Source organism: Mya arenaria, chromosome 14 (genome assembly GCF_026914265.1).
Source record: "Mya arenaria isolate MELC-2E11 chromosome 14, ASM2691426v1".
Taxonomy (NCBI): Eukaryota; Metazoa; Mollusca; class Bivalvia; order Myida; family Myidae; genus Mya; species Mya arenaria.
In genome coordinates, this window is record NC_069135.1 from 54,454,524 (window position 1) to 54,478,591 (window position 24,068).

General features: G+C 35.3%; 1 protein-coding gene and 1 pseudogene across 1 annotated transcript; one reads left to right on the top strand and one right to left on the bottom strand.

The window, feature by feature from the left end:
- The window catches only part of LOC128216560 (dual serine/threonine and tyrosine protein kinase-like), a 50,522-nt pseudogene extending 42,171 nt beyond the window's left edge, over positions 1 to 8,351 (bottom strand).
- Positions 8,352 to 8,645: 294 nt separating this feature from the next.
- LOC128216257 (glyoxylate/hydroxypyruvate reductase A-like) lies at positions 8,646 to 23,167 on the top strand. Its single transcript, XM_052922827.1, has 10 exons — positions 8,646 to 8,649; positions 9,755 to 9,898; positions 10,919 to 10,956; positions 12,257 to 12,393; positions 13,563 to 13,639; positions 14,889 to 14,985; positions 16,393 to 16,513; positions 17,502 to 17,569; positions 21,208 to 21,337; positions 22,916 to 23,167. The coding sequence occupies exons 1-10, from the start codon at positions 8,646 to 8,648 to the stop codon at positions 23,000 to 23,002; spliced, it is 903 nt and encodes a 300-aa protein (XP_052778787.1). The 3' UTR covers positions 23,003 to 23,167.
- Positions 23,168 to 24,068: the final 901 nt, after the last annotated feature.

Here is a 24,068-nt window from a genome sequence, read left to right on the forward strand (position 1 = left end):
TTTCAGACCAAGGCCTGTAGAAAACCCTGGTATACCAAGTAAAATTAAAAAGTGACAGCTACAAATTTAGAATAGATTTTTTTTTATCCCAATTGAATGATGAAAGAATTGTGGCTGTTATATTTCACAAATATAGTGTAATATGTATGGTGAAATGAATTTCCCTTTTTCCTTTTATTATTTAGTAAGTCAACAATTTTGCCTAAATTGAATTAAGTAGTACATAATTATCTTTATATATTATGTATCATATTATTGATAACATTATTTTAAAGTCATTGTTCACTTATATCTTATAATAATTTATGAAGTGTAAATTTTTTGTTTTACTTATAATATTTCTATGATTTTCGAGAATGCAAAAAGCTTAGACCAGATTTAACAAATATGTTACGATATATTTTCTATAGTATTAAATACAGTACAAAATTATACTATTTATAGCAATATTATGCTGTCAACCGGATAACACAAATACTCTCTGACCTACATGCGAAACTAAGCCATGGATTGTCAGAGTATTTTAAGGCACCATCAGTGGTTGAAATTAGCACAAGCCCACAAGCCCTGCACTGGTAAAATGTCTTCCGGGCTTGCTCAAATTCTGAATTTTATATAGCAGGGCTTGTTAAAAAAATGAATGCCAATGCAATAGTATAAAAATTCGGGCTTGTTCATCCAAAAGTCTTATCTCGATGACTGCCCCATTCCCCTCCTGAAAAAGTATATATACCCCACCCACGTAAAAAAAGTACCCAGATTTTTTTGTTTGAAGAGCAAATACATGTACTAAAAATGCCATTCATGAATACCGGTACATTAACTTGTATGTACATAGACTTCACCTTAAGTCTCTAGTATATCACTCTGTTTAACAAGACAGCTGAGAGGAAATGCCAACACTAATCTTTTTTTTTTCATTTGAACAAGGGGCAGAACTCAACAATGGTTCAAGCCAGAGTTATGGGCCTTGCTATAAATGTGCATATAATTATTAATTCTGACATTAGGCACACCGGATTTCATTGAATAGCTTAATTTTTTTTTGGTTATAACAAGATTCAACTTATTGTACTAATACAATTATGACCCACCAAGCCATGACAGCGTAACGCATAAGAGCCAATGACGCCAACGCCCATGACACCAACAACAACAAGCTGTCACATTAACAATACCAGACCCTTTTCTTAAAAAACCAGATGAGTTAAAAATTATAATGCAGTCACCATGTGTCTTTCTTTTATTAATTAACTCACCAATGAAATCGTACTCAAAAGCCTTGTTGATCAGACTTTCTCGACTGTCTGCCATGGTTTTTTTCGATCATTTCTCGAATCTCATCACCCTTATCGACTGCTATTTGAAACAACGACTTATACAATCCCTCTTCCTTTTCTCGCGCAAAATCAATTTTCTTCGGCGTCACAAGAACGTCCCTTGCCATATCGAAAGCACAAATGATGAATGTCTGCAAACATCGTATGTGAGTTTGATTTAATACAGTCACTGCGTTCACTAAGTAACGCTGCATTGTTTGTTCCGAGAAAGACATAAAAGCTTGGAGAAATGTCTCGAAATTTGGCACTAGAATACTGTCCACCTCGAAATAATCCTGAATGATATTCTGACTAACATTTCGCATGCCTGGAGTATCACTTAAAAACCCTATCTTGCACAACTGACCATATACCACCTGACAGTGGACAGGCGGGTAGTTGGTACTAAAAATCTTCCCCACACGTTGATGTGTCCTACTCTCACCACTTCGATTTTCAGAATTGCCATCCGCCCCCTGAACTTTGTCATTTACATGATTATGTCTATGCACGACATTCCCACTTGCTTTATCGCTCTCACTGTTAGTCTCATCAGAATGCAATCTACTGTTGTTCCTATCATAGTAGTCCTGATTTACGTTCTTATCTCTTATATTCACATATCCGTTTGACAAGCTCTCGCTTGAATCAACACTGCCTGACCCTCCGCTCTTTGGCCGGATTGGTGAATTTTGTCTGGACCCTGATGCTTGTATTGTTGGTGCCCCGAAGGGAGAGCCTACCACTGTGGCTAAAGAACCATCAGGGTTCGGAATTCGGACAAAACAAACCGGTTGAAAGCTTGTGATTTCCTTCAAAAGTTCCAGGTCTTGGATTTCCTGAAAGAAAATATATCATAATGATATGTATCAACTATTCAACAACCTTTCATTTTTTAAAAATTTAAATAATTCGCTCGTTTTGTTTTTAAATAATTTGCATAATATTTTATTCTTTAAGAATGTTAACACTTTAGATAGTCAATTACCTTATGATAATCACAAAAAAACATATTTCGTTTATCAAAATTCAATTTAAGTATGTATTTTCACTAATTGAAATAAGCTACTTAAGCCTGTCAAGCTTAATAAGTTTCGAGAAAATGGGGCCAGTCTACACCACTTAGTTAGGTCATAACACACCATGTGTAAAATCTTAATGACTAAGAAGGGCTGGTAGTCACTCACTTATATCTACTTAACATTACGATTTGTACACAATAAAAATTATGTTCTTACCAATACTTCAACCGCAATAAACTGTTTGGGTTCACAAGCATGCAGTATATCATATATGAATTTCGGTATTTTGTACTTATAATATATATTTTGTTCAAGTGAGACTGCATAACGCTAAAAAATGGCCATTTTTTTCGAGCAGATTTCAATGCATATCTCACTAATGGATAATAACACCCTCTTGAAATTTACAGAAAAGTAAATAAGGTAACTGCAAGGCTAGTCAATCTTTAAAATTAGTTCCTTTCTTGTATATTGTTCTGTGTCATTAATTGATATAACATTAACAAAACCCTGATCAGCACCAATACCATGTTTCAGCCATATCTATAGACAAGTATTTAAAGGGACTGTACACCAGATTGGCACCAAAAAAAGTTTTTTTCTGTAACGAATCTCAGGATAATTATTTAATAGAATGTGTTACGCTTTGATATCAAAATTGTAAAAAAAAGTAACAAAATGTTTAAAAAAATTGTGTCGGAGACCGGGTTCGCACCCGTGTCGCCAAAATTGCATTCCAGCGTCGTATCCACTGAGCTACGATGGCTTCGGGTGACATAATTAAGCTATACACCTAACTTGGTAATATCAGGTGAAAACACCGACTAGCCAATCATGCATAAGGAATGAATTCTACTAGGTAGACATACCGAGTAATCTTTTTTAATGAAAAAATACGAAATTACTGCTAAACTTTAATAAATTGTAAACTATGTGGTACTTCAGTTAGTAGGTTTCAATGCATTCATTGTACACATTGTTACCAAGTTTATGACAGTTTTCCACAATTTTCTTTTTTTTCTTGCAAATTGATCATCTGGTGCACAGTTGCTTTAAAAACAAAGTCCAACAAAAATGTTTCCGAATCTGTGCATATCAATGTTTAACTTCTTGAAAAATTTGATTTATAAGTAAATCTAAGTTCAAACCTGAGATGAAAGTTTTTCCGACTGGAAGGCATATACAAGCACTGGAGACACATTTTCAATACATCTCTTCACCTCCTCATCAAACGGCTGATTCGTTCCTGCCACAATCAGTGTGCATCCGTTTCTCAACAATTGGTGATTGAACGAAACTTCAAGCACAGCAGTCCCATTAGCTGTGTTTGATTCTGTCTCAGCAGAAAGCTCTAAATCTCGATGTGGTATGGTATTCCAAGGGCCTTTGTAAGCCTCTAACTCCTCAAGGAGGGAATAGTCATTTGGTAACTCTAAGTTTACCCGGAGATCATCACCGTATTTAAAGCGCACTGTCCTGTACTGTTTGCCATCCTCTGAGCCCTCAAAGTTGGGAAAGATTGTACGACCGAAGATCTCGTTTACGACCCGAGACTTGCATTCTTCATTCTGACCAAGAACAAGAATGCCCGGGTGCTTGTGTGTCGTTGACAGGATTTCGGATTCCTCCTCTTGGAGCATCTCGATGTTAAGGAGCTCTGAAATAAAATTAAGCTTGAAAATTAACAAATATTTAGGACATCACCCTTATTCATGCTTAATATTATACGGGGGTGTGATTTGGCTGAAACCATTTCAGCCATGGTTTCTTGGGGTGCTCTTTGGGTCAAAAGCACACTACCATTGAAAAAAAACCTGCTTTATAGAAGCTCTTTTGAGGGCTCTCTCCTGACTTCAAATTAGATCTGCAGGATTCCGCAAATTCGCGGACAAATGACATCCCTGTCATATTCCGTGCTCCAGCTAGGCCTAAATAGCAGGGTGGGGCACACTGTTGCCCTTTTCCTGCTCCCTGCTGCCTTTTAACCAAACCCTGCTGTTCCCTTTTGTTTGACATATTTTCAAAATAAGTACAAAAATGATAAAATACATAATTTTGACATTAATTAAAGTAAAGATGACACCTAAGGTATTCATGACAAACTCTTAGTTCAGAAAGAAGTTTCAACACATAGACAATATGAATTAAACATTCCCATTAAGGCTAATTCAATGCATAAAGTGCCCTTTCTGACCCAGCACCCAGCCCTTTTCAAATCCTGGCTGGAGCACTGCATACATTTATGTTACTTCTCTGCAATAATAAAATCTGTAAAAATACATTATTGGGCCACATTCATGAGAAAGAACAGCCAATAATACAGTTTCTACAGTTTCTTCTTATAAAATACATTCAAAAACATGTCTTCATGTAGTGACACCATGTAGGACTAAACCTCATCTTAGGATGGCACTGACTGGCACCTGTCCATTTTTCCATGCCTAAAATCAGATTTTGATTTTCAATTTCAATGGTTTTCCTGAAGAAACATTATGGGCTTGGCTTATCCGTTTAAACCCTTGGGGGAAGGCACTTTAACATTATGCCCCCCCCCCCCCTCCACAGAAGCAAATTAAACCTTGTTGGGTCCAAATTAGTGAAAAAAACAAAAACATATATACTTCTTAATTAGTGGGTTATATGTTTTACTTGGATAGTATCTGATATAAATTTTAACTTCGAAAAGCTTCAGAATTATCTTAAAATCAGAACAAACATCAGTACGTAGACTTGCTGTGCTACATTCACCATTGAGTCAATGACAAAATGTGCTGAAGCTATTATTATCTCTGAGCCTACATGTTTAATTAATGAAAAATTGCAGGCCCACACTTATTGATGTCATCCTCACCAATGCAAAATCTTTCAGGTGTAAAACTTTAATTGCGGCCTTCACGGCTGTCACAACCTCATAGCTACTAGTTTAAGAGAATAATGTGAACCATTTATAAAAAAGAAGGTCACTTTCAGGTCATACAATAAATTTGACAAAAAATCATTAAATGAACATCTTTCCCATCCGTACTGTACCATCCAGCCCATATCTTTGAGGATATTTATATTGGGCTCACAAACACCTATTGAAACAAACAGAAACCCCCAAAAAGAAATGCACCATCTTCCATGAACTCTAGGTTACCATAAACTTCATAATTTACAAGGTTCATCAAGCAAGAAACACAATGTAAAACAGAAATCAGAACATCATGGCCAACTGGTTAAGCTGCGTTCTCACAGGTATACCGTTTTACAACTTTTTTATTTTTTGTCTTGGAAAGGGCAAATTTTTGCATAAATATCTGCAGACCAATGATAAAAGATTGCTGACAAAAGATCATATCACAGATTTTCATATTTCCATTCAAAAATTAATGTTTTATGGCTTAAAACAGTTCAAGAAAAATGCATAAAACATCAACTTTTGAACTGAAATATAAAAATCTGTGATCTTATGTTTTGTCAGCAGTCTTTTATAACTGGTTTCCATGTATTTTTGCAAAAATTTGCTCTTTCCAGGACAAAAAATAAAAAAAAGTTGTCAAAATGTTCAATCTTTGAGAGTGCAACTTTAAACAACAAAAGTTCAGAAATCTTAAAACCAAGGTCAAAAGAGAGTCTACAGCTGTTTATTTCCAAGAATGGTGTAATGGAGGACCCAAATCTCAAGACTTCTGGCAGACAATTAAACCTTTTCTCTCAAAGAAACCTACAAATACCGTATATATCGGATAATCCTATAATTATATATACTCGAAGACAGCAGAAACTTGGTTTCTGATCAAAAGCTGGTCACGTGAAGTCTTCTTACATTAATATAGCAGAAAATATTTGAATATCTGGAACTGACAGCTTAAAAATAAACACCGTAGTCTTAACAAAATACAGGAAAATTGCCAAATGTCACCTGACTTTCAATTTACCCTGGTCAGTGACCAATAAAGATATTGGAAAATATATTGACATGTTAAAACCATAAACAAAACTGTTATAGATCTGATTCCTCCTAAAATCATCGTTGCTGGCAAAGATAAGTACTTTTAAAGTTCCCATCCGAAACATGGCCAATGAAATCATATGCTAATGATCATTTCCAAATAGTCTTAAGCTAGCACAAGTAACTTGTTATACCCCTATTTTCAAGAAAGATGACCCCTTTATTGAAAATAACTATAGACCATTGTATTGTAACGTGTTTGGAGTGTACCGAGCGGCTGTACACTATTTTATCAAAGTTATGGCAGAACTCTTTAATAAATAATAAAAGGTGCAACTTTATAATAATTTTCCTCAAGGTTACTTCACCTTCTGATTGGATACAAATGATTGTAATTTAGCTCAAAAACAATACCGGTAATCACAAAATAATTACAGAAGAAGTTTTATATAAATAATTTTCCTTTTGCCAAACTGTTAGACTTACTGTTCAACTAATATTAAAAATGGTTTTCCAACTCTTTTAATCTACTGCTTTATCAGTGATCTCTGTGAATTATCAGAAAGCTGGGTGTTCATGCATAAGACACAGAGTTGTATCTTTTAAAATAACAATACTTAAAATACTACTCAGTTATGAAATACCAGATAGCCGAGCTTTCGTGGTAAATACATAAAATGCGTTCACTTTCTTTCTTTGCGTTTGCAATCAAAATATAAATACGCTCTAACTTTATCCAACAGGAAAGCAGAGCTTTCTCTTAAAGATTGTTGAAGTTCCAACTTACTATGCCTCACAGGATAGCTGAGCTTTCTAGCAAGAGCATAGAAGTGTATACATTAAATTAACTATCGTATCTTTCAACAACAACCCGATCCACTCGTCAGCTATTAACTATACAATACGTCAAAGCTGAGCTTTTCGGTAAATATAGTAAATATTTTAGATAAGAAACTACAAAGTTCAAGTTGATTTATACCAATTATTTCTTTAATGTAAGCTGTATTCCAACTGCATCCAGAATGACGATATTATGAAAAACTCATCGATTGGTTGAAAACCAAGCACTTTGATTGGTTGCGATCAGCATTCAGATTGGTTAAAATAATTCTTATCTAACTGACTGTCAAAATAAAAAGAGGAACAACTTTTAAGGTTACAGTCAACTATTTTAATACGGCTGTGGTAAAATATATCCAAATTATATCAATGGGTCATAAGTGAGCAACAATTACTGATTAGTCATTTTGATAACATTTTTTATTCTTTCTTGGCAGCTTTCAGAAAAACATTTTGATGTCAATCTTCCCTGTTAATGCTGGTGGAAGACTGGAAAGAAGCCCTTGATGTAGGTGCAGTTCTAAAACTCTCAAAAGCATTCGACTACCTGCCCCATGATCACATCATACACAAGCTTTATGCATTATAAAACTTAATATGGGAAAAACCTTTTCAGAGACAAGTCAGGTATGGAAAAGCATCCCATAGGAAATACAAATGGAAGGTGCCCTCAAAACTACCTGGATTTCAGAAGGCTGATCCCTCTTGTAAATTTTAGTGCTCAATGTGCAAATAATACCTTTAAACAAATAAGAAGAAATCGATAATTATCTTCGTATTTCAGAAATAAACGTATTTTCAGTATGTCCAGTATCTGTGGAAGCTTTCAGTTTTAAACCAAAAGTAGTAATGGCATATTGTATATCTATATGGACTACAAGTGATGTGATTACATGAATCTTTGTGTTATTTTATCAAAATAAACTCAATTTAATAGTGAGAGAAAACACAACTGCATTAAAACATACTAAATATCGTGTTTTATAGATCTGTACTTTCTACTATGTACTTTAAAGTTTACCTACCATTTTCACCTTGTCCCTGATTTTCGTTGATATCATCATAACAACGTTTTGTATCTTCTAAGATGAAATTCAGCCGTTTACAGTGTTTACAGAAACGTCGAATACACGCTGCAAGTGCAGAAGACATGTTGACAATCAAAACATTTCGAGAAATACGTCAAAAATCACTGCTGAAGCAATAAATTTCCGGACCGTGAATTTTTTACTTCCGGCAAAGGGACGTAACTCGCAATTAACAATAACAACCGGTGTCATGTGTCAAACGTAATGTCAAGTCTAAGAAAAATGCTTCACATTTTCGTTGCAAGTTCTGACAGTGCTCTTGCTGTGGCCCTTAAGGACATTTTACCAAGGCAAACATAACTTGCGTAGCCCGGAATGTTGAAGGTTGTTAGGTTTTAGTTTTCTAAACCATTTTATTTTAATATTGTCATACCAAAATTAGCCTCGTGTAATTAGTCCTATGAAATTGATTCTTGTAAATAATATCACGGACCTATAAACGATGGGTGCGTGTTGATATCACAATTTAAGGCACCATGTTATAAAAAAATATAAATCTTATTTTAGTGTCAAACATTTGACAAGTTTTAACATTGTAATATACATTATTATTATGAAGGGATAAAAGAATGGTAGTGTTTACTGCTAATCGAAGAACTGTCATCATCTGTACATGGAAAAGAACTTGTTTATAAATAGCCGCTACAGAGTATTTGACGATTTTTGTTTCTACACCAATGGGAAACATAATGAATGTCCAAATTTTAAAAATATCCCCTAATGCGTAATCTGCTCAGTAAGTAGAGCTTCATGCCTAAGTACACACTGGGAAAACTTTCTTTCAGGGCAACGGTAAAATGCCCCGTGTAAGCTCAGTCAAGCGTTTTGTTCAGCCACTCCTGGCCTCAAGCACTCACTAGGCACAGTTTTTTACTCAAAAGATTTAAAATGGTAACTTTCTGTTAAGCCATTTGATCCCTGAAGACGGTTTGTAGGGAGAGGGCATGATAGTAGAGGGGATGAAGATCAAGTCAACTCACCAGCCATTTGATCCCTGCAGGCAGTATTATCTTGAAACATCCTAAACAAATGTTAAAGCTGAACTTATTTTGGGTTTAATAGTATGTCACTTTTCTGCCATGTTTCTGGAGACCTCTTCAGTGGTATTTGTTTTGCAAGCCAGGGGATTTTGACATGTGCCCAGGGGATTTGTTTTTAATAGCCAAGGGATTTTGACATTAGCCAAGCGGATTTTTAATTCATCTATAAAGCATGTCAATATATATCTCATACATGCCATATTTGCAGGCTTCCAAGGTGATTTAAATAATTAATTGCTCCAACGTGCATATAATATAACATTATATGTATGCATGCTCTACTTTAAACAATTATTAAATGTTACAATAGCTTTTTATCTGAAAAGCACTGTATTTAGTATCTATGAGGTGATGTTTTTAAGTTCCCCAGACCAGAGGATGGTTCATCCTGGATCTTAATTTGGAAGAATCAAATGCTGGGATTATTTTTCACCTCTTTCAATGAATATAACATACATTTTATTTTACATTTTGTTTTAATTCTATTCCATCCATTCTCATTTTTCCACAGATGCATCAACTGGGTCCGGTATTTCTGTTGAAGACAAGGCAATGATTGAAGACAGCGCTGATATACTCTTAGCTGATGTACCTGTCATCATAGACGTAGCCAACACTGCGAACAAACTCAAGTGGGCAGCTAGCACTTGGGCAGGTTAGATTATACTTTAAAATACTCCTGGCTGATGAACCTGTCATCATAGACGTAGCCAACACTGCGAACAAACTCAAGTGGGCAGCTAGCACTTGGGCAGGTTAGATTATACTTTAAAATACTCCTGGCTGATGAACCTGTCATCATAGACCTAGCCAACACTGCGAACAAACTCCAGTGGGCAGCTAGCACTTGGGCAGGTTAGATTATACTTTAAAATACTCCTGGCTGATGAACCTGTCATCATAGACGTAGCCAACACTGCGAACAAACTCCAGTGGGCAGCTAGCGCTTGGGCAGGTTAGATTATACTTTAAAATACTCCTGGCTGATGAACCTGTCATCATAGACCTAGCCAACACTGCGAACAAACTCCAGTGGGCAGCTAGCGCTTGGGCAGGTTAGATTATACTTTAAAATACTCCTGGCTGATGAACCTGTCATCATAGACGTAGCCAACACTGCGAACAAACTCCAGTGGGCAGCTAGCGCTTAGGCAGGCTAGTTTATACTAATGTATCTCTGCTTCATTGCAAGTATAGTTCTAAGCAGATGTGAATCACTCTCAAGTCTGTTTTTCTGGATAGGAGCCCATACTGTTGTGAGGCCAAGGAAATGTCCCCTGGTTGGGCTCAACCCACAACCCTTTGGGAGAGAGGTGTGCTTTAGACACTAGGCTCTCACCCTGTAGCATGTTGTCGCTTACCTTTTCAAGTACTTTATTCCACTGTATAGACATCTTTGTTAATATAAGTAAAAAAAGAATGATAATTTTTGTATACCTCTTGATTCATAATCATGATTGTCTTAACTTTTAGCTGAATGTTTTACCAAACATTTTATTCTTAGAATTAGCTATTTTAGCTATTTTTACAGTTGTGTAACAAATGAATTTCCTTTTAAGATCTTTATACCTCAGGAAATAATTATTGCATTCTGTTTGAAAACATATAAAACACATTCTTGACTTTAAGATATAACGGTAGTTCATGATTTTATTTGTACCAATATTTATTTCAGGGGTTGAAAATCTTATTAAAGCTATGGATTCTAAAAAGGTATGACTCACATATGATTTTTTTAAATTTAAAATGTCATGTACTGAGATATAATGTAAATTTATTAACAAACAATTGCAGAAAGTCTGCTTCGTGAAGTATCTTATGTCTTTGACAGTTTTAAGTTCATTTGCAAAACAAGCTGGTGCTTTCAAGCGATGTGGCACATAATATGGGCAGTTTAGTAAGATTTCCTGGGTCTACTTAGCAATCAAAATGTGCCCATATTATGTGCCACATCGCTTGAAAGCACCAGCTCGTTTTGCAAATGAACTTAGCATTTGAAGGTTTTGAAGCATTGAATGATTGCTACTTTTGCTCTGCCCAAATACATGTATATCAAGTGACTTCTGAATCAAGTACAAAATTGAAACATATTATAAAAGAAAGCTAACTGCCACAAGCACCAATGGAGAGTTATAATTCTTTTAAGTATCATCATAGAACTTGCACATAAAGGTACGCTGAAACAACTCCAATGGATCCATACATGTGAGGAATGCATCATCCTCACATCAACCAGCCAATTAAATCATAGCCTTATATTACCTTCTTTGAAGTGCCGAAAACTTACTGTTTACAATCGCTTTTGGGCTTTTTAAAAAATGACTGCCTCTTCGTTGCAAAGAGACATTATGATGGTGCTATTTTTAGGTAATTGATATGGTATGCTTAGCTAACAGTAATATCTTGTGCAATTTATTGTTAAGATATCATAAAGAAGGTCTTATCACTGTGGTCCAACTTACAGAGGTGTCTTAATTGAAATATCAACTAAAACAAGAAAGGTTTGCGAATGTCTTATAGGGGGTTAAGGGCGTTATCAATTCAATTTCTCTATGGTGAAAATGGCATCCTGATTGGGTTTTGTTAACCAGTTGAAAAATACACTTTACTTTTAAAGCTGCACTCTAACAGATATACCATTTTTACAACTTCTTTTTGGCTTGGAAAGAGCAAATATTTGGGTAAATATATGCAAACCAATGATATAAGACTGTTGACAAAAAATCAGATCGTAGATTTTCATATTTCTGTTGGAAAATTAATGTTTTATGGCTTAAACCGTTACTAACAGTTTAAGAAAAATGCATAAAACATCAATTGTTGAACTTAAATATAAAAAATCTGCGATCTCATTTTTGTCAGCAGTCTTTTATATTAATTGGTTTCCATGGATTTTCATAAAAATTGGCTCGTTCCAAGACAAAAAATAAAAAAGTTGTAAAAACGTTCAATCTGTGAGAGTGCAGCTTTAAGTTCATTACTAAACAGTAGTCATTCTTTAATCACCTTTCAGCCACCAAACTTTCCTATAACAAGAATGGGCGAGGCATTTAACATAGTTATGGCGGAGTATGTACTGGGATATATACTGGCGAAGGAGAGATTTATCATTGAACTTGCCAGGGAACAGGAGACAGCAACTTGGAATAAGTAAGTATTATGATAAGTAACAATAAACTCCACATGAAAATCATGTTGTGTTAGTTAAATATTGTTAAACAACTATACCCCCAACAGAGCTATTGAAAAAGTGTTTAATTACAGTTGTAAGCGGAGCTTGCACCAGAATTTCGAGTAATCCCACTAGCCACTACATTGTATTTAGAAAGGCCATGATAATATTACAGATGTAAGAACTGTTTCGCTAGGACGAACACCAATTTTACCCTTGGCCTAGCCTCGGACAAAACAGGTGTTTGTTCTAGCGAAATGGCTTCTTACGTCTGTTAGAGGACACTTTTGAAGAAGAACGAGTAACTGTATCTATAACTTATATGTATACAAACCCATTTCCATTTATTTTGTGTAAATTCTTACAATTTTTTTTTTCGTGGTCTACATTATATTGTGTAAACTACCCACTGACTGGGCCAGCCACTGTAAATGTCTACTGCTTCACCTGATTAAAATCAATAATAGCTGACTGCTGATTTACTGAAATAAATATATTAAAAAACTTAATCTCAGTGGACAAAAGATAATGTTGACCACTAAAGATGGTTAGCAACCTATTTTCAACCATTAAGGTTATAGTGTTTTAAACAGGTTGTACAGTCATTGTTTTTTTTTTTATATAATTCACTAAATCATATTTAAATATTGTGATCTATGCCAAGGTTGCATAACAATGCTTTTCATGTATCCAACATCCTACTATTAATTCTAAGTAATAACATTGTTATGCTTTACAAGTTTCTAGCTTTATACATTAAGATAGATGTTTTATTAGACAATTTGCAAAGCATTATAAAGAACCAAAGTAATATACATGCAATAATGTGAATTTAGGGAGATTACCGGGTATATCTTTTTTTTACATTTTTAGGATGACAGTTTGTCTTGTTATGAATACAGTAAAACTTGTATTAAGTGGCCACCTTTTGGAAAAGGTCAAAATGGCTGCTGAAGACAGGTGGTCACTTAATCTAGGTGGAAAATTGCTGCCACTTAAGTATTTGTTTAAACAATGTTTTATTATGTTTATTTTCAATGACAAATAACTGGCACTTCAGTTTTTATGTTTCCTTAAGGCTTATCATCTGAAGTTCTTAACCATCGCCACCACCATCGCCATACATGAAAATTTTCATTTTTTTCAGGTCGGACTACAGTAACTATAGATGTCTAAGTGATCTGACAGTCAGTGTTCTAGGAGTTGGGGAAATTGGAAAACAAGGTAAGACCTTTCTAATTGATTATATGTTTAGGGTCATCTTGTTGGAAGTATTTTTTGTGCAATAATACTTTGGAAAGGAGGTAAGATCATGTCAATTATTTATATGTTAAAACATTATCTGACTGGTAGTATTCTTGTTGCTAGGTAAGACCATGTTAAATTGATTATATTTTAATAATAATAATAATAATAATAATAATAATAATAATAATAATAATAATAACTTTATTTAAAGAAGGTAACAAATTAAGACATAGGCATCATATTATAAACAAACATAACACACGACTTATTTACAATGTGGCCTTCTGAAAATCTTTATCTGACTACTAGTATTCTTGGAGTTGATGAAATAGGAAAATGAGGTAAGGCCTTGCTAAATTGATTCTATGTAAAGCATTATCTGGCTGGTAGGTTTTGAGCCTTCCAAACCAAGAAAAACAAAATAAATAAAAACACAACACTAAACATAGAATTTGTTTAGGCCTAAACTGTAGACAGTTTGTGCCAGATTTGACAGGCACAGCCCGATTGAATAGTTGAGTAAGGCAAAACTGAATTCTAACTACGGTAAAGTGTTGATGCCAATACCTCTATACCATATACCGTGCATGCGAAAACTGCTGAATAACCCACTAATAATAAAACCAATACATGACTATCTGGTACTTTGGTGGTTATTTTTGTTAGAAGCTTTCTTAAATGATTTAATCAGCCATTGTTGAAGACATCACCGTAAAATTTTACCACTAAGTCAGGAAAAGCGTATGAGGCTCTTAAAGGGACGGACACCAGATGGTCCCAAAATCAGCACAAACAGTATTTTCCCTTAACTATTTCTGTTAGATGCTCTCTATCAGCCATTGTTGAAGGCATCAGCGTAATATATTACCACTAAAGGGTAGTCAGGAATAGCGTATGAGGCTCTGAAAGGGACAAGATACCAGATGGGCCCAAAATCAGCACATTCAGTATCTCCTTAAAACTAGCCTAGAATTGTCAATACAAGCTAATGTGATGCCTATAAAACTTCATTTTACATGATTGAAAGAATATTTTTCCGCTGTCTCAGCTGAAACATCAGAAATTGAGATTTAATACGTTGTACACATCAACAAAATCAATTTTTTGTTAGTTTTTGACAACTTTCTTTTTTTTTTGAAGTTGTTTCATCTGACGTCTAGTCCCTTTAAGATTTAATTAAATGAACATTGGAAATTGTATTTTTTTTATTTCTCTCTTTTCCCAGTGTCCTGTCTGTTGTCGACTGTCGGTGTCAAGGTGATCGGTGTAACTCGTACCATACCATCAGAAGAGCAAAAGAATTCCGCTGTCTCACAATACAGGTAGAATTTGTAGATGTTTATATTTTCCATTTATGTTAAGATTTTGTGTTGCCTGCAGAGTTCGCCAGACAATGAAGGCTACTTTGTCCAGGGTTGGCATTGTCGCCAACACACTTTAGTTTCGGATTAATAACTTCTGAACATCTTGTTGCAAAATTCAGAGAGGAATAACTCCAAATATTAGCTGCTTCTTTGTCCATTTTTTGCTACAGTTTATTATAAGTTTGTTAAGATGCAGGGCTTTTTATGTAGTGCCCACAGGTCCGATTATCAGACCTATTCCCAAAGCAAAATATAAGATATTTTTCCCAATCTCCAGAAAAATTCCAAATCAAAATTGAAAAAAAAATGTTGTTTTTTTGTTTAATGAATGACTTTTTACCTGGACTGGTTCATTCAACATCATAATAAATTAAGATGGTGTAAAGTTTTGGGGGTAATGCGTTGTTTTACATCACATTCTGATATCAGTATGAAATATTATCTGTCATGATTTATTGCAATTAATATTTCAGCCTTTTCAGGTCTTTTGAAAGGGAAGAGAAACTTAAATATTTAATAATTTGCAGGAGACTGGAAAGCTTTTTCTTTTAACTGTAAACTTTCCCAATTTCGCGACACAAACTTTCCCAAAATATTTAGGGTCTTTTTCCCAAAATGGGCAGAAAAAGCCCTGAGATGTGTTATACTAAAAAGTGCAATGCTAATTAGGCCAATATAAATTAATTGTGAGATTTTCATCCAATTATTTTAATGTGGGCTGGGGGAAACATTTTATTTTTTTCATTTTTTTTTAGATGACAGTTTAACTGTTGAATATGTGTTAATGTTCTTTCTTATTGCATAAGCGATGAACACCATCTTAACAATTCTCCTCTTTAACATGTGAATTTTATACATCCACATGGTAGGTATGCATTAACGCCATTTCCGGACAGTCTGGACTGATATGCAAATACAGACCTTTCAACTTTTTTTTTGTAGATAAAATTTGAGGGGCATTGGAAACAAGAGGGGGTGGGGATAAGAATCCAGCAATTAATTTACAGTTGCCTCATCCTTTATAACAAAAATTATACAATGGTATAATTATTTATACCATTTTAAAATGACCAAAGGCAACAAGCCCATTTCCCCATAAAACTTTAAACTTGTTGTAGAATCGTGAAACTTGGTATGCACGTTGGTCAAGGTCAGTAGGTGACCCCATTTTAGGGGACAGGAAATCAAAGTTCAAGGTCATGGTGAACTTGCTGCAAAATTGATTGACAGTCCTGACAGTGTACACATCCAATTCATGAAATTCTTGTTTAACCTTTGTTATGGCTATAAATGTGCAAACTTCCTTCAAATGTAATACCCAGTGCACCACAGAATATAATGATTATATACGATAAACTTTTGCAGGACAATAGACGATCTGGCAGAGGTTTTATCAGAGAGCGACTATGTAATCAACATCTTACCCAGCACACCTCAGACTCAGGGTCTTTTATCCAAGGACATGTTTTCACACTGTAAAAGAAAGGTATTTGAACAAGGATGTGGCTAAATGTTCCGTTTGTAATTACTTTTTCCATGTTGCTAAATATTGAAGAAAGCTGTAAACATACATTCCAAATTTTTGAGAGGCTACCCAGGGGATTTTGTTTAAGACCAGGGAATTTCGATATTAGACAAGGGGATTTTTACGCAACGATATTTAGCTTAAAGTTGACTTATAGACTAAATACAGAATTAATATTTGCTTACATATTTTTCTCTCTAATTTACATACACACTATGAATAAATGACATATAATATCATAATTTTGTCAATTCATAGCATAGATATATTATAGTACATCAGCATATAGAAATAAAAAGATCATGGATTTCAACAGCATTTCGAATACACAAATAAGCTTGCCCTAAAATAAACACAAGACATTGTGACTTTTCATGTGAATTCAGGGGGATGGGTTGAAATTCTTGGCATGTGTGTGTTAGCTTTTATGAATCTTGATCATAATCCTTAGACCATAGATGCGCCTCAGTAATTCCATTCAGTTGATTGGCCAGTTATTTTTACAGTCCAATCAAAACACTCCTATCTTTAGACACGCCTCAGTGATTCCATTCAGTTGATTGGCCAGTTATTTTTACAGTCCAATCAAAACGCACAGATTATTCACTTAAACTAAAAGTTGGTTGTTGAATATGTACAGCCCCTGGGGTCATACTCAATATAAAACTTATCCTAATTCTTAGCTATGCCTCAGTGATTCCATTCATTTGATTGGCCAGTTATTTTAACAGTCCAATCAAAATGCACAGATTATTCTATTAAACTGAAAGTTGGTTATTGAATATGATGGTACAGCCCCTGGGGTCATACTCAATATAGAACTTATCCTAATCCTTAGCTATGCCTCAGTAATTCCATTCATTTGATTGGCGAATGAATTTCCAGTGAATAAATTGTATAATATAAAATCTTGAATGGCTTGAATTACTGTACCAAATTTTCATTTCAGAAAAGTGTTTTTATCAACATAGGAAGAGGAGATGTTACAGATGAAGAATCCTTGGTTAAAGCTATTAAGTACCCAGCTCATTTTATTTGATCATCTTAAGATAGTATTGTCAATTTGACAGTAAGCTCCAATCAGTTTGGTAATGCAAGTTCTTACGGTACATCAAAACTTTCAACATCACAATGCAGTTCCTCCAAATTTAGAAATATGATTGTTGAGTGTTTCCTTATTATGTCTCCCCCTCTCTGGGGGAGACATATTGTTTTTGCCCTGTCGGGTAGTCCGTCAGTCCGTCCGTACGTCACACTTCGTTTCCGATCGATAACTGGAAAACCGCATGACCTAGGATCACCAAACTTGGTAGGGAGGTTGGTCGTGAGGTGTAGAGGATCCCTATTGTTTTTGGGGTCACTAGGTCAAAGGTCAAGGTCGCGGCGACCCCCAATATAAAAAACATTTCTGCTCAAAATCTTGAGAACGGTTTGACCTAGGTTCACCAAACTTGGTAGGGAGGTTGGTCGTGAGGTGTAGAGGATCCCTATTGTTTTTGGGGTCACTAGGTCAAAGGTCAAGGTCGCGGCGACCCCCAATATAAAAAACATTTCTGCTCAAAATCTTGAGAACGGTTTGACCTAGGTTCACCAAACTTGGTAGGGAGGTTGGTCATGAGGTGTAGAAGATCCCTATTGTTTTTGGGGTCACTAGGTCAAAGGTCAAGGTCGCGGCGACCCCCAATGTAAAAAACATTTCCGCTCAATATCTTGAGAATGGTTTGACCTAGGTTCACCAAACTTGGTAGGGAGGTTGATCATGAGGTTTAGAAAACTCCTATATTTTGGGGGGTCACAAGGTCAAAGGTCAACGTCGCTGTGACCTCTAATGTAAAAAAATATTTCCGTGCAATATCAGGAGAATGCTTTGATCTAGGTTCACCAAACTTTGAAGTGAGGTTGGTCATGATGTCTAGATGATCCCAATTGTTTTGGGGGTAACAAGGTCAATAGTCAAGGTCGTGGTGACCTTCCATGTAAAAATCATTTGCGTGTAATATCTTTATGTCTCCCCCATTCATGGGGAGACATATTGTTTTTGCCCTGTCCGTCAGTCAGTCCATCAGTCTGTCAGTCAGTCAGTCAGTACGTCACACTTCGTTTCCGCCCAATAACTATAGAACTCTTAGACCCAGGAACTTCATACTTGGTATGCTAGTTGGTCATGACTAGTAGATGACCCCTATTGAATTTGGGGTCACTAGGTCAAAGATCAGGGTCAACGTGACCTTGAGGTGAAGAAACGGTTTCCACTCAATAACTAAAGATCCTTTGGGTCCAGGAACTTCATACTTGGTATGCTAGTTGTTCATGACTATTAGATGACTCCTATTGATTTTGAGATCAAAAGGTCAAAGGTCAAGGTTACCTTCAGGTAAAAAATGTTATGTTGGCAGTGACCTTAAGCTTAAAAATGGTTTCTGCTCAATAACTAAAGAAAGCTTGTACCCAGGAACTTCATAGTTGTTCATGACTAGTAGATGACTCCTATTGATTTTGAGATCAGTAGGTCAATGGTCAAGGTCACCGTGACCTTGAGGTGAAGAAACTGTTTCCGCTCAATAACTAGAGAACGCTTGCAACCAGGAATTTCATACTTGGTATGCTAGTTGGTCATGACTAGAAGATGAACCATATTGATTTTGAGATCACTAGGTCAAAGGTCAAGGTTGCCATGACCTTGAAGTGAAGAAAAAGTTTCCGCTCAATAACTAAAGATCCTTTGGTTTCAGGAACTTCATACTTGGTAAGCTAGTTGATCATGACTAGAAGATGACCCCTATTGATTTTCAGATCAAAAGGTCAAAGGTCAAGGTTACCTTCAGGTAAAAAATGATACGTTGGCGGTGACCTTAAGCTTAAAAATGGTTTCTGCTCAATAACTTAAGAACGCTTGTACCCAGGAACTTCATTCTTGGTACGCTAGTCGGTCATGACTAGTAGATGACCCCTATTGATTTTGAGATCAGTAGGTCAAAGGTCAAGGTTGCCATGACCTTGAGTTGAAGAAATGGTTACCGCTCAGTAACTAAAGAACACTTGCACCCAAGAACTTAATACTTGGTATGCAAGTTGGTTATGTAGATGATCCCTATTGATGTTGTGATCAGTAGGTAAAAGGTCATGGTCACGATGACTGTGAGCTGAAAAATGGTTTCCGATCAATAATTGAATAACGCTTGCGCCCAGGAACTTCATACAATGCAAACTTCGTTTACATTTTCCATGATTAATCAACAACACTTTCTTCTCTTCACTATTTAATATAATCGAATAAACCAAACTTCACTGTTGGTTTGTCTCCAGTCCAAAGTTACAAATTTCATGTCCATCATTTATTTTTTCTCACCTACGACCACACAATAGGGGAGACAAGCGCTTTTTCAAAAAAGCAATCTCTAGTTACTGAGTTACTTCCCTTGTTGACTGTATACACTGACATGTGGTTTAAGTTAGCTGATCTTCATACACCATTCTGGCAGTTTTAATAAATCATCAGAAAGCTTTGTGCCTTCAAGGCAGAGTTGCGCATAAAATTTGATTACAATTACGTGCCCCTTTTCACAAAGTTACGGCCTCTTGATGATTGTATGCAATGCAATGCTGTGATATAACTGTCATTTTATTTGTTCTCTGAAGCATTTTTCTCAATCCTTTTTTTGTTGGGAAAATTCACGTATTGTACATGTAACTTATGTTCCTTTCATGTACAAATTGTGGGGAGATGTAGCTTTTTGCTAACTGGTGGAGTATCTAAAAAATGACTGGTACTTAATTTCCGGCCAAAAGCTTCTGAGGGCTTCTGCAGCTGTAATTCATTATTTAAATGATATGATCTAGAAGAACATGTCAAAAACTAATTTAAGTATGATTCATTTCATATGATTGCTATCCTACACAGATGTTACATGTTTAGGTACTCGACCAATATTATCATAAGAAGGGCTTCTAAAAACCGCCAATTTGCCAGTCTGGACCGATTTTGACCAAGCCAGACTGATTTCAGTTTCAAAAAGTGTAAAAAAAAGCGATCTGAATATATATTATTATACAAGATTATCAGTTGAATGTTGACCCACTTTAGAAGCATTAAGCAAATAAATCATAATACTGCATATCGCAGTCGTACTTGTTAGAAACACCACAGAACTCGATGAGAATCTCATTTGAATTAATTAAGCTTGTATCAATGACTATATTTATCGGCTATGATGGTTCTAGAGCCCTCTTACGAATTGCCACATCGCAAAAAATATTGACAAAATACATATTGCGAAAATGTGTGACATTTCTATATAATTGGACTTTTCAACAGGTTTTTTTTTATTTAGAGGGGGGGGGGATTTTTTATCCGATTGAGTTTCCAAACTTTTAGAAGCCCTGATCAAAAGCTTCATTTTGTAAATACTATTCCTCTTCTGAAGATGTTCTTTGAACAAAATTGCATTAACAGTCAAATGTCATGCAGCCAGGCAACACTCATGTTCTTCTATTTTATGTTTGCCATTCACTTGAAGCCAGACAGAAATATTACAAATGTGAAATTTTACACTGCTGAAATTGAACTCAATAGGGGATCGCCTCAGAAAACCTAAAATGTCATTTTACTTTCTCATTATAATTTATATATATATATATATTTCATTCCTTTTAAGATCTGACTGGTTGGGTGGGGCAGTGTTGGATGTATTTAGGGAAGAGCCCCTCCCCCAGTCCAGCCCTTTGTGGACCCTCCCTGGAGTCATTATTACCCCTCATGTGGCAGGGGTCTCGCTATCACACCTGGTAAGTGTTTTCTAGTCTGATTTTATTCAACTGCTGTACGTAGATAAAAATATAATAGAGAATACAGTAAAACTGCGATCGCTCGAGGTCGCCGGGGACCGAGCCTAAACCTCGAGGGAACCGATGTTTCGAACGACCCGATTTTCAATTCTCCAGTCTGTTATGAAATTTATTTCAGTGTATTTAAAGTATGAAGTAGTCTGTTTACTAAGACACCAATTATGTGTTGCGTTGTGGAAATCGCTAATATGTTCAAAGCTGTCGTTTACTATATGTTTACTAAATATAAAATTTAAAAGAAAAATCAATTAATCAATAAATTGATTATTTTTTTTACAAAATGGCCATATTTCAAAGCAAAGTGACAAAAAAAGAATTCTTTTCAGAGATTCCGATGTTGGATCGATATGGTAGTGTTGATTCATATTTTTATTACTTATGTACATTTCTTATCAATAACTATCTTCTAAAATGCCCACATCAACTAAATCAGTCATGCGTTAAAAGTGTTTAAACGGGTTTCCACACCTTATCGATTGCCTTTCAACTGTCATTGCAATTTTTACAACTTGCAAAAATTTAAATATTAATTATTTGGGTATTATGGAACACTCTTTCGGGAAAAAGTGTGAAATTATGACCTCGAGGGAGCCATAAGGTTTTGTGCATGATTTGTGTACTTGGGACCGAGAATATTGCTCGACTCCTCGACATAATTAGGTTTTGATGCAGCGTAGGTATATTTTATATGAAAACAGAAGGAAAACAATTCGGCACCAAGCTTCGACCTCGAGGGAACGCCAATTCTTGAACGACTGCTTGTTCGAACGACCACAGTTTTACTGTAATTGTGTATCTCAGTGAAAGATCATAACATAAATGACTGAATGAGCACAAAAGGCTATATTTCACGTGCTGCTTACCCACGCATGAAACATTTACCTTTAGTGGTCATGAGTTAAAATATATTTCGATATTACACTGAAAAACAAACACATTTTATTGCATGTATATGGCTAAAATTGATATCAAATGACATTGGATTTTCTGACAATTGCGCCATATTGTACGCAAATGTAACGTCATTATCTTACGAAAATGTTGTCGTTGAAATTGTGTTCATGCCCTGTGCGCGCTGAAGTTTGATTTTGATTTGAGAGGGGGTGATAATTTTAAACAATGAATAATATTAAAGTGATATTTTCACTATTTTAAACAGTCAAATATTAATTTTGTTTCACTGATAAATCTCTATAGTTCACCTGAAAGCATTAAATAATGTGGTCTAGAGGTAAAGATGTTCCTTCTCACATACGAGAGGTTATAAGTTCAAAGGGGGTTACATTATCGCAGCCTCTCAAATAGTGATTCCTAGTAATGATTTCTATTGTGGTAACACTCAACTCAAGAGTGATCAATGTCAGCGGATAGATGTCTTTACAATCAAGTTAAAATAAATAAATCATATTAACTTAGTAGGTTTATAACAGTCTTGCAAGTCCAGTTGCAGACCATATGGCTTCATATACTTTACACATTTTGCTCAGCAAACATGAATATATCATTGTTCTTTTACAGGTAGCAAAATCCTTCAAAAACAATTACGAGCGATATAACAAAGGGGAACCGCTTAATTTTGTCGTAGACTTTGAACGAGGATATTGATTAATGATGTGGACAACTTTAATCACCCCAGCCAGACGCTCAGAATAACCACGCCAAGCCGGTCGACCTCAGTGACATCAACCTCATTGAATTTAAACATGACTACACAAATGCTGAGTTTGATTGTTATTATTTGAAGTATAATAAACATGGAGTGTTTAAGAATCCACTTTCAGATATTGGTGTCATGACCAAGATCATCGTCAATAACATAGTGCAATCAAGCAAGATCTTATGGATGACCAAAATGTGTTAAATGCATCTGTGATAAACCTCTGTACAATTTTTAAAGTCAAAGGCTACTTGTGCCTTTATATTGGCAGAAATAGTACTAAGGCGAGAGTTCAGTTAGAATCCTTTACTTAACGCAGAATCCTGACATTTTTATAGCTCAACTGTGTCAACACGACATCATAAGTCATTTTAGTCATTTGTTTGTGCTGAAGTATAAAGTTAAAAATGGTATTGTGGTATAGGTGTGCGACACAGTCCTGATTTCAACTGAGGAAATTAATTTGACAGTGAATATACAAGCTATCAGCTTCTGTCACAATTGAGCTAAAATAAATTAATATAAAATGGTATTTGAAAATGTGTCAGATAATCAACCCATTTTACTCCTCTGAGAATGGTGATGGCCTCCATGGCATTTGTTCAAACCTTTTCATGTCTTTGAAGGGGCGGACTGTCCGTCCGACCGCCACACCCTTGTCAGGAGAAAAACTTCAAAACTACTGATGGGATTGAAATAAAACTTGGTACATAGATAAATGACAGTGGGATGAAGGGCAGTGCACAATAATTATAATCTTACCATTGATATTGAAGATAACAATACTTACATTACTCAAGAGTTAAATTATAATATAGTTTTATTTTTCTTAAAACCAACTTTAGATTATGTTAAATTGATCAATGAATTATACTTTGTACTGATAGTTTAAAATTTCTAATAATGAGATAATGCAAATTATGGACTTTGTTATTTGGTACAGGTTTTGGATGTAAATATCACAGCAAAAACATCATGTATTGCAATGAAACTTAAAACAAGTGTTCTCAACCA

Bases quoted from the DNA above. Each gene is read 5' to 3' on its own strand.
- LOC128216257 (XM_052922827.1), top strand. The intron at 10,957-12,256 runs GTATGACTCACA...ATCACCTTTCAG, and splicing joins AAGCTATGGATTCTAAAAAG to CCACCAAACTTTCCTATAAC. The intron at 14,986-16,392 runs GTAGAATTTGTA...AAACTTTTGCAG, and splicing joins TCCGCTGTCTCACAATACAG to GACAATAGACGATCTGGCAG.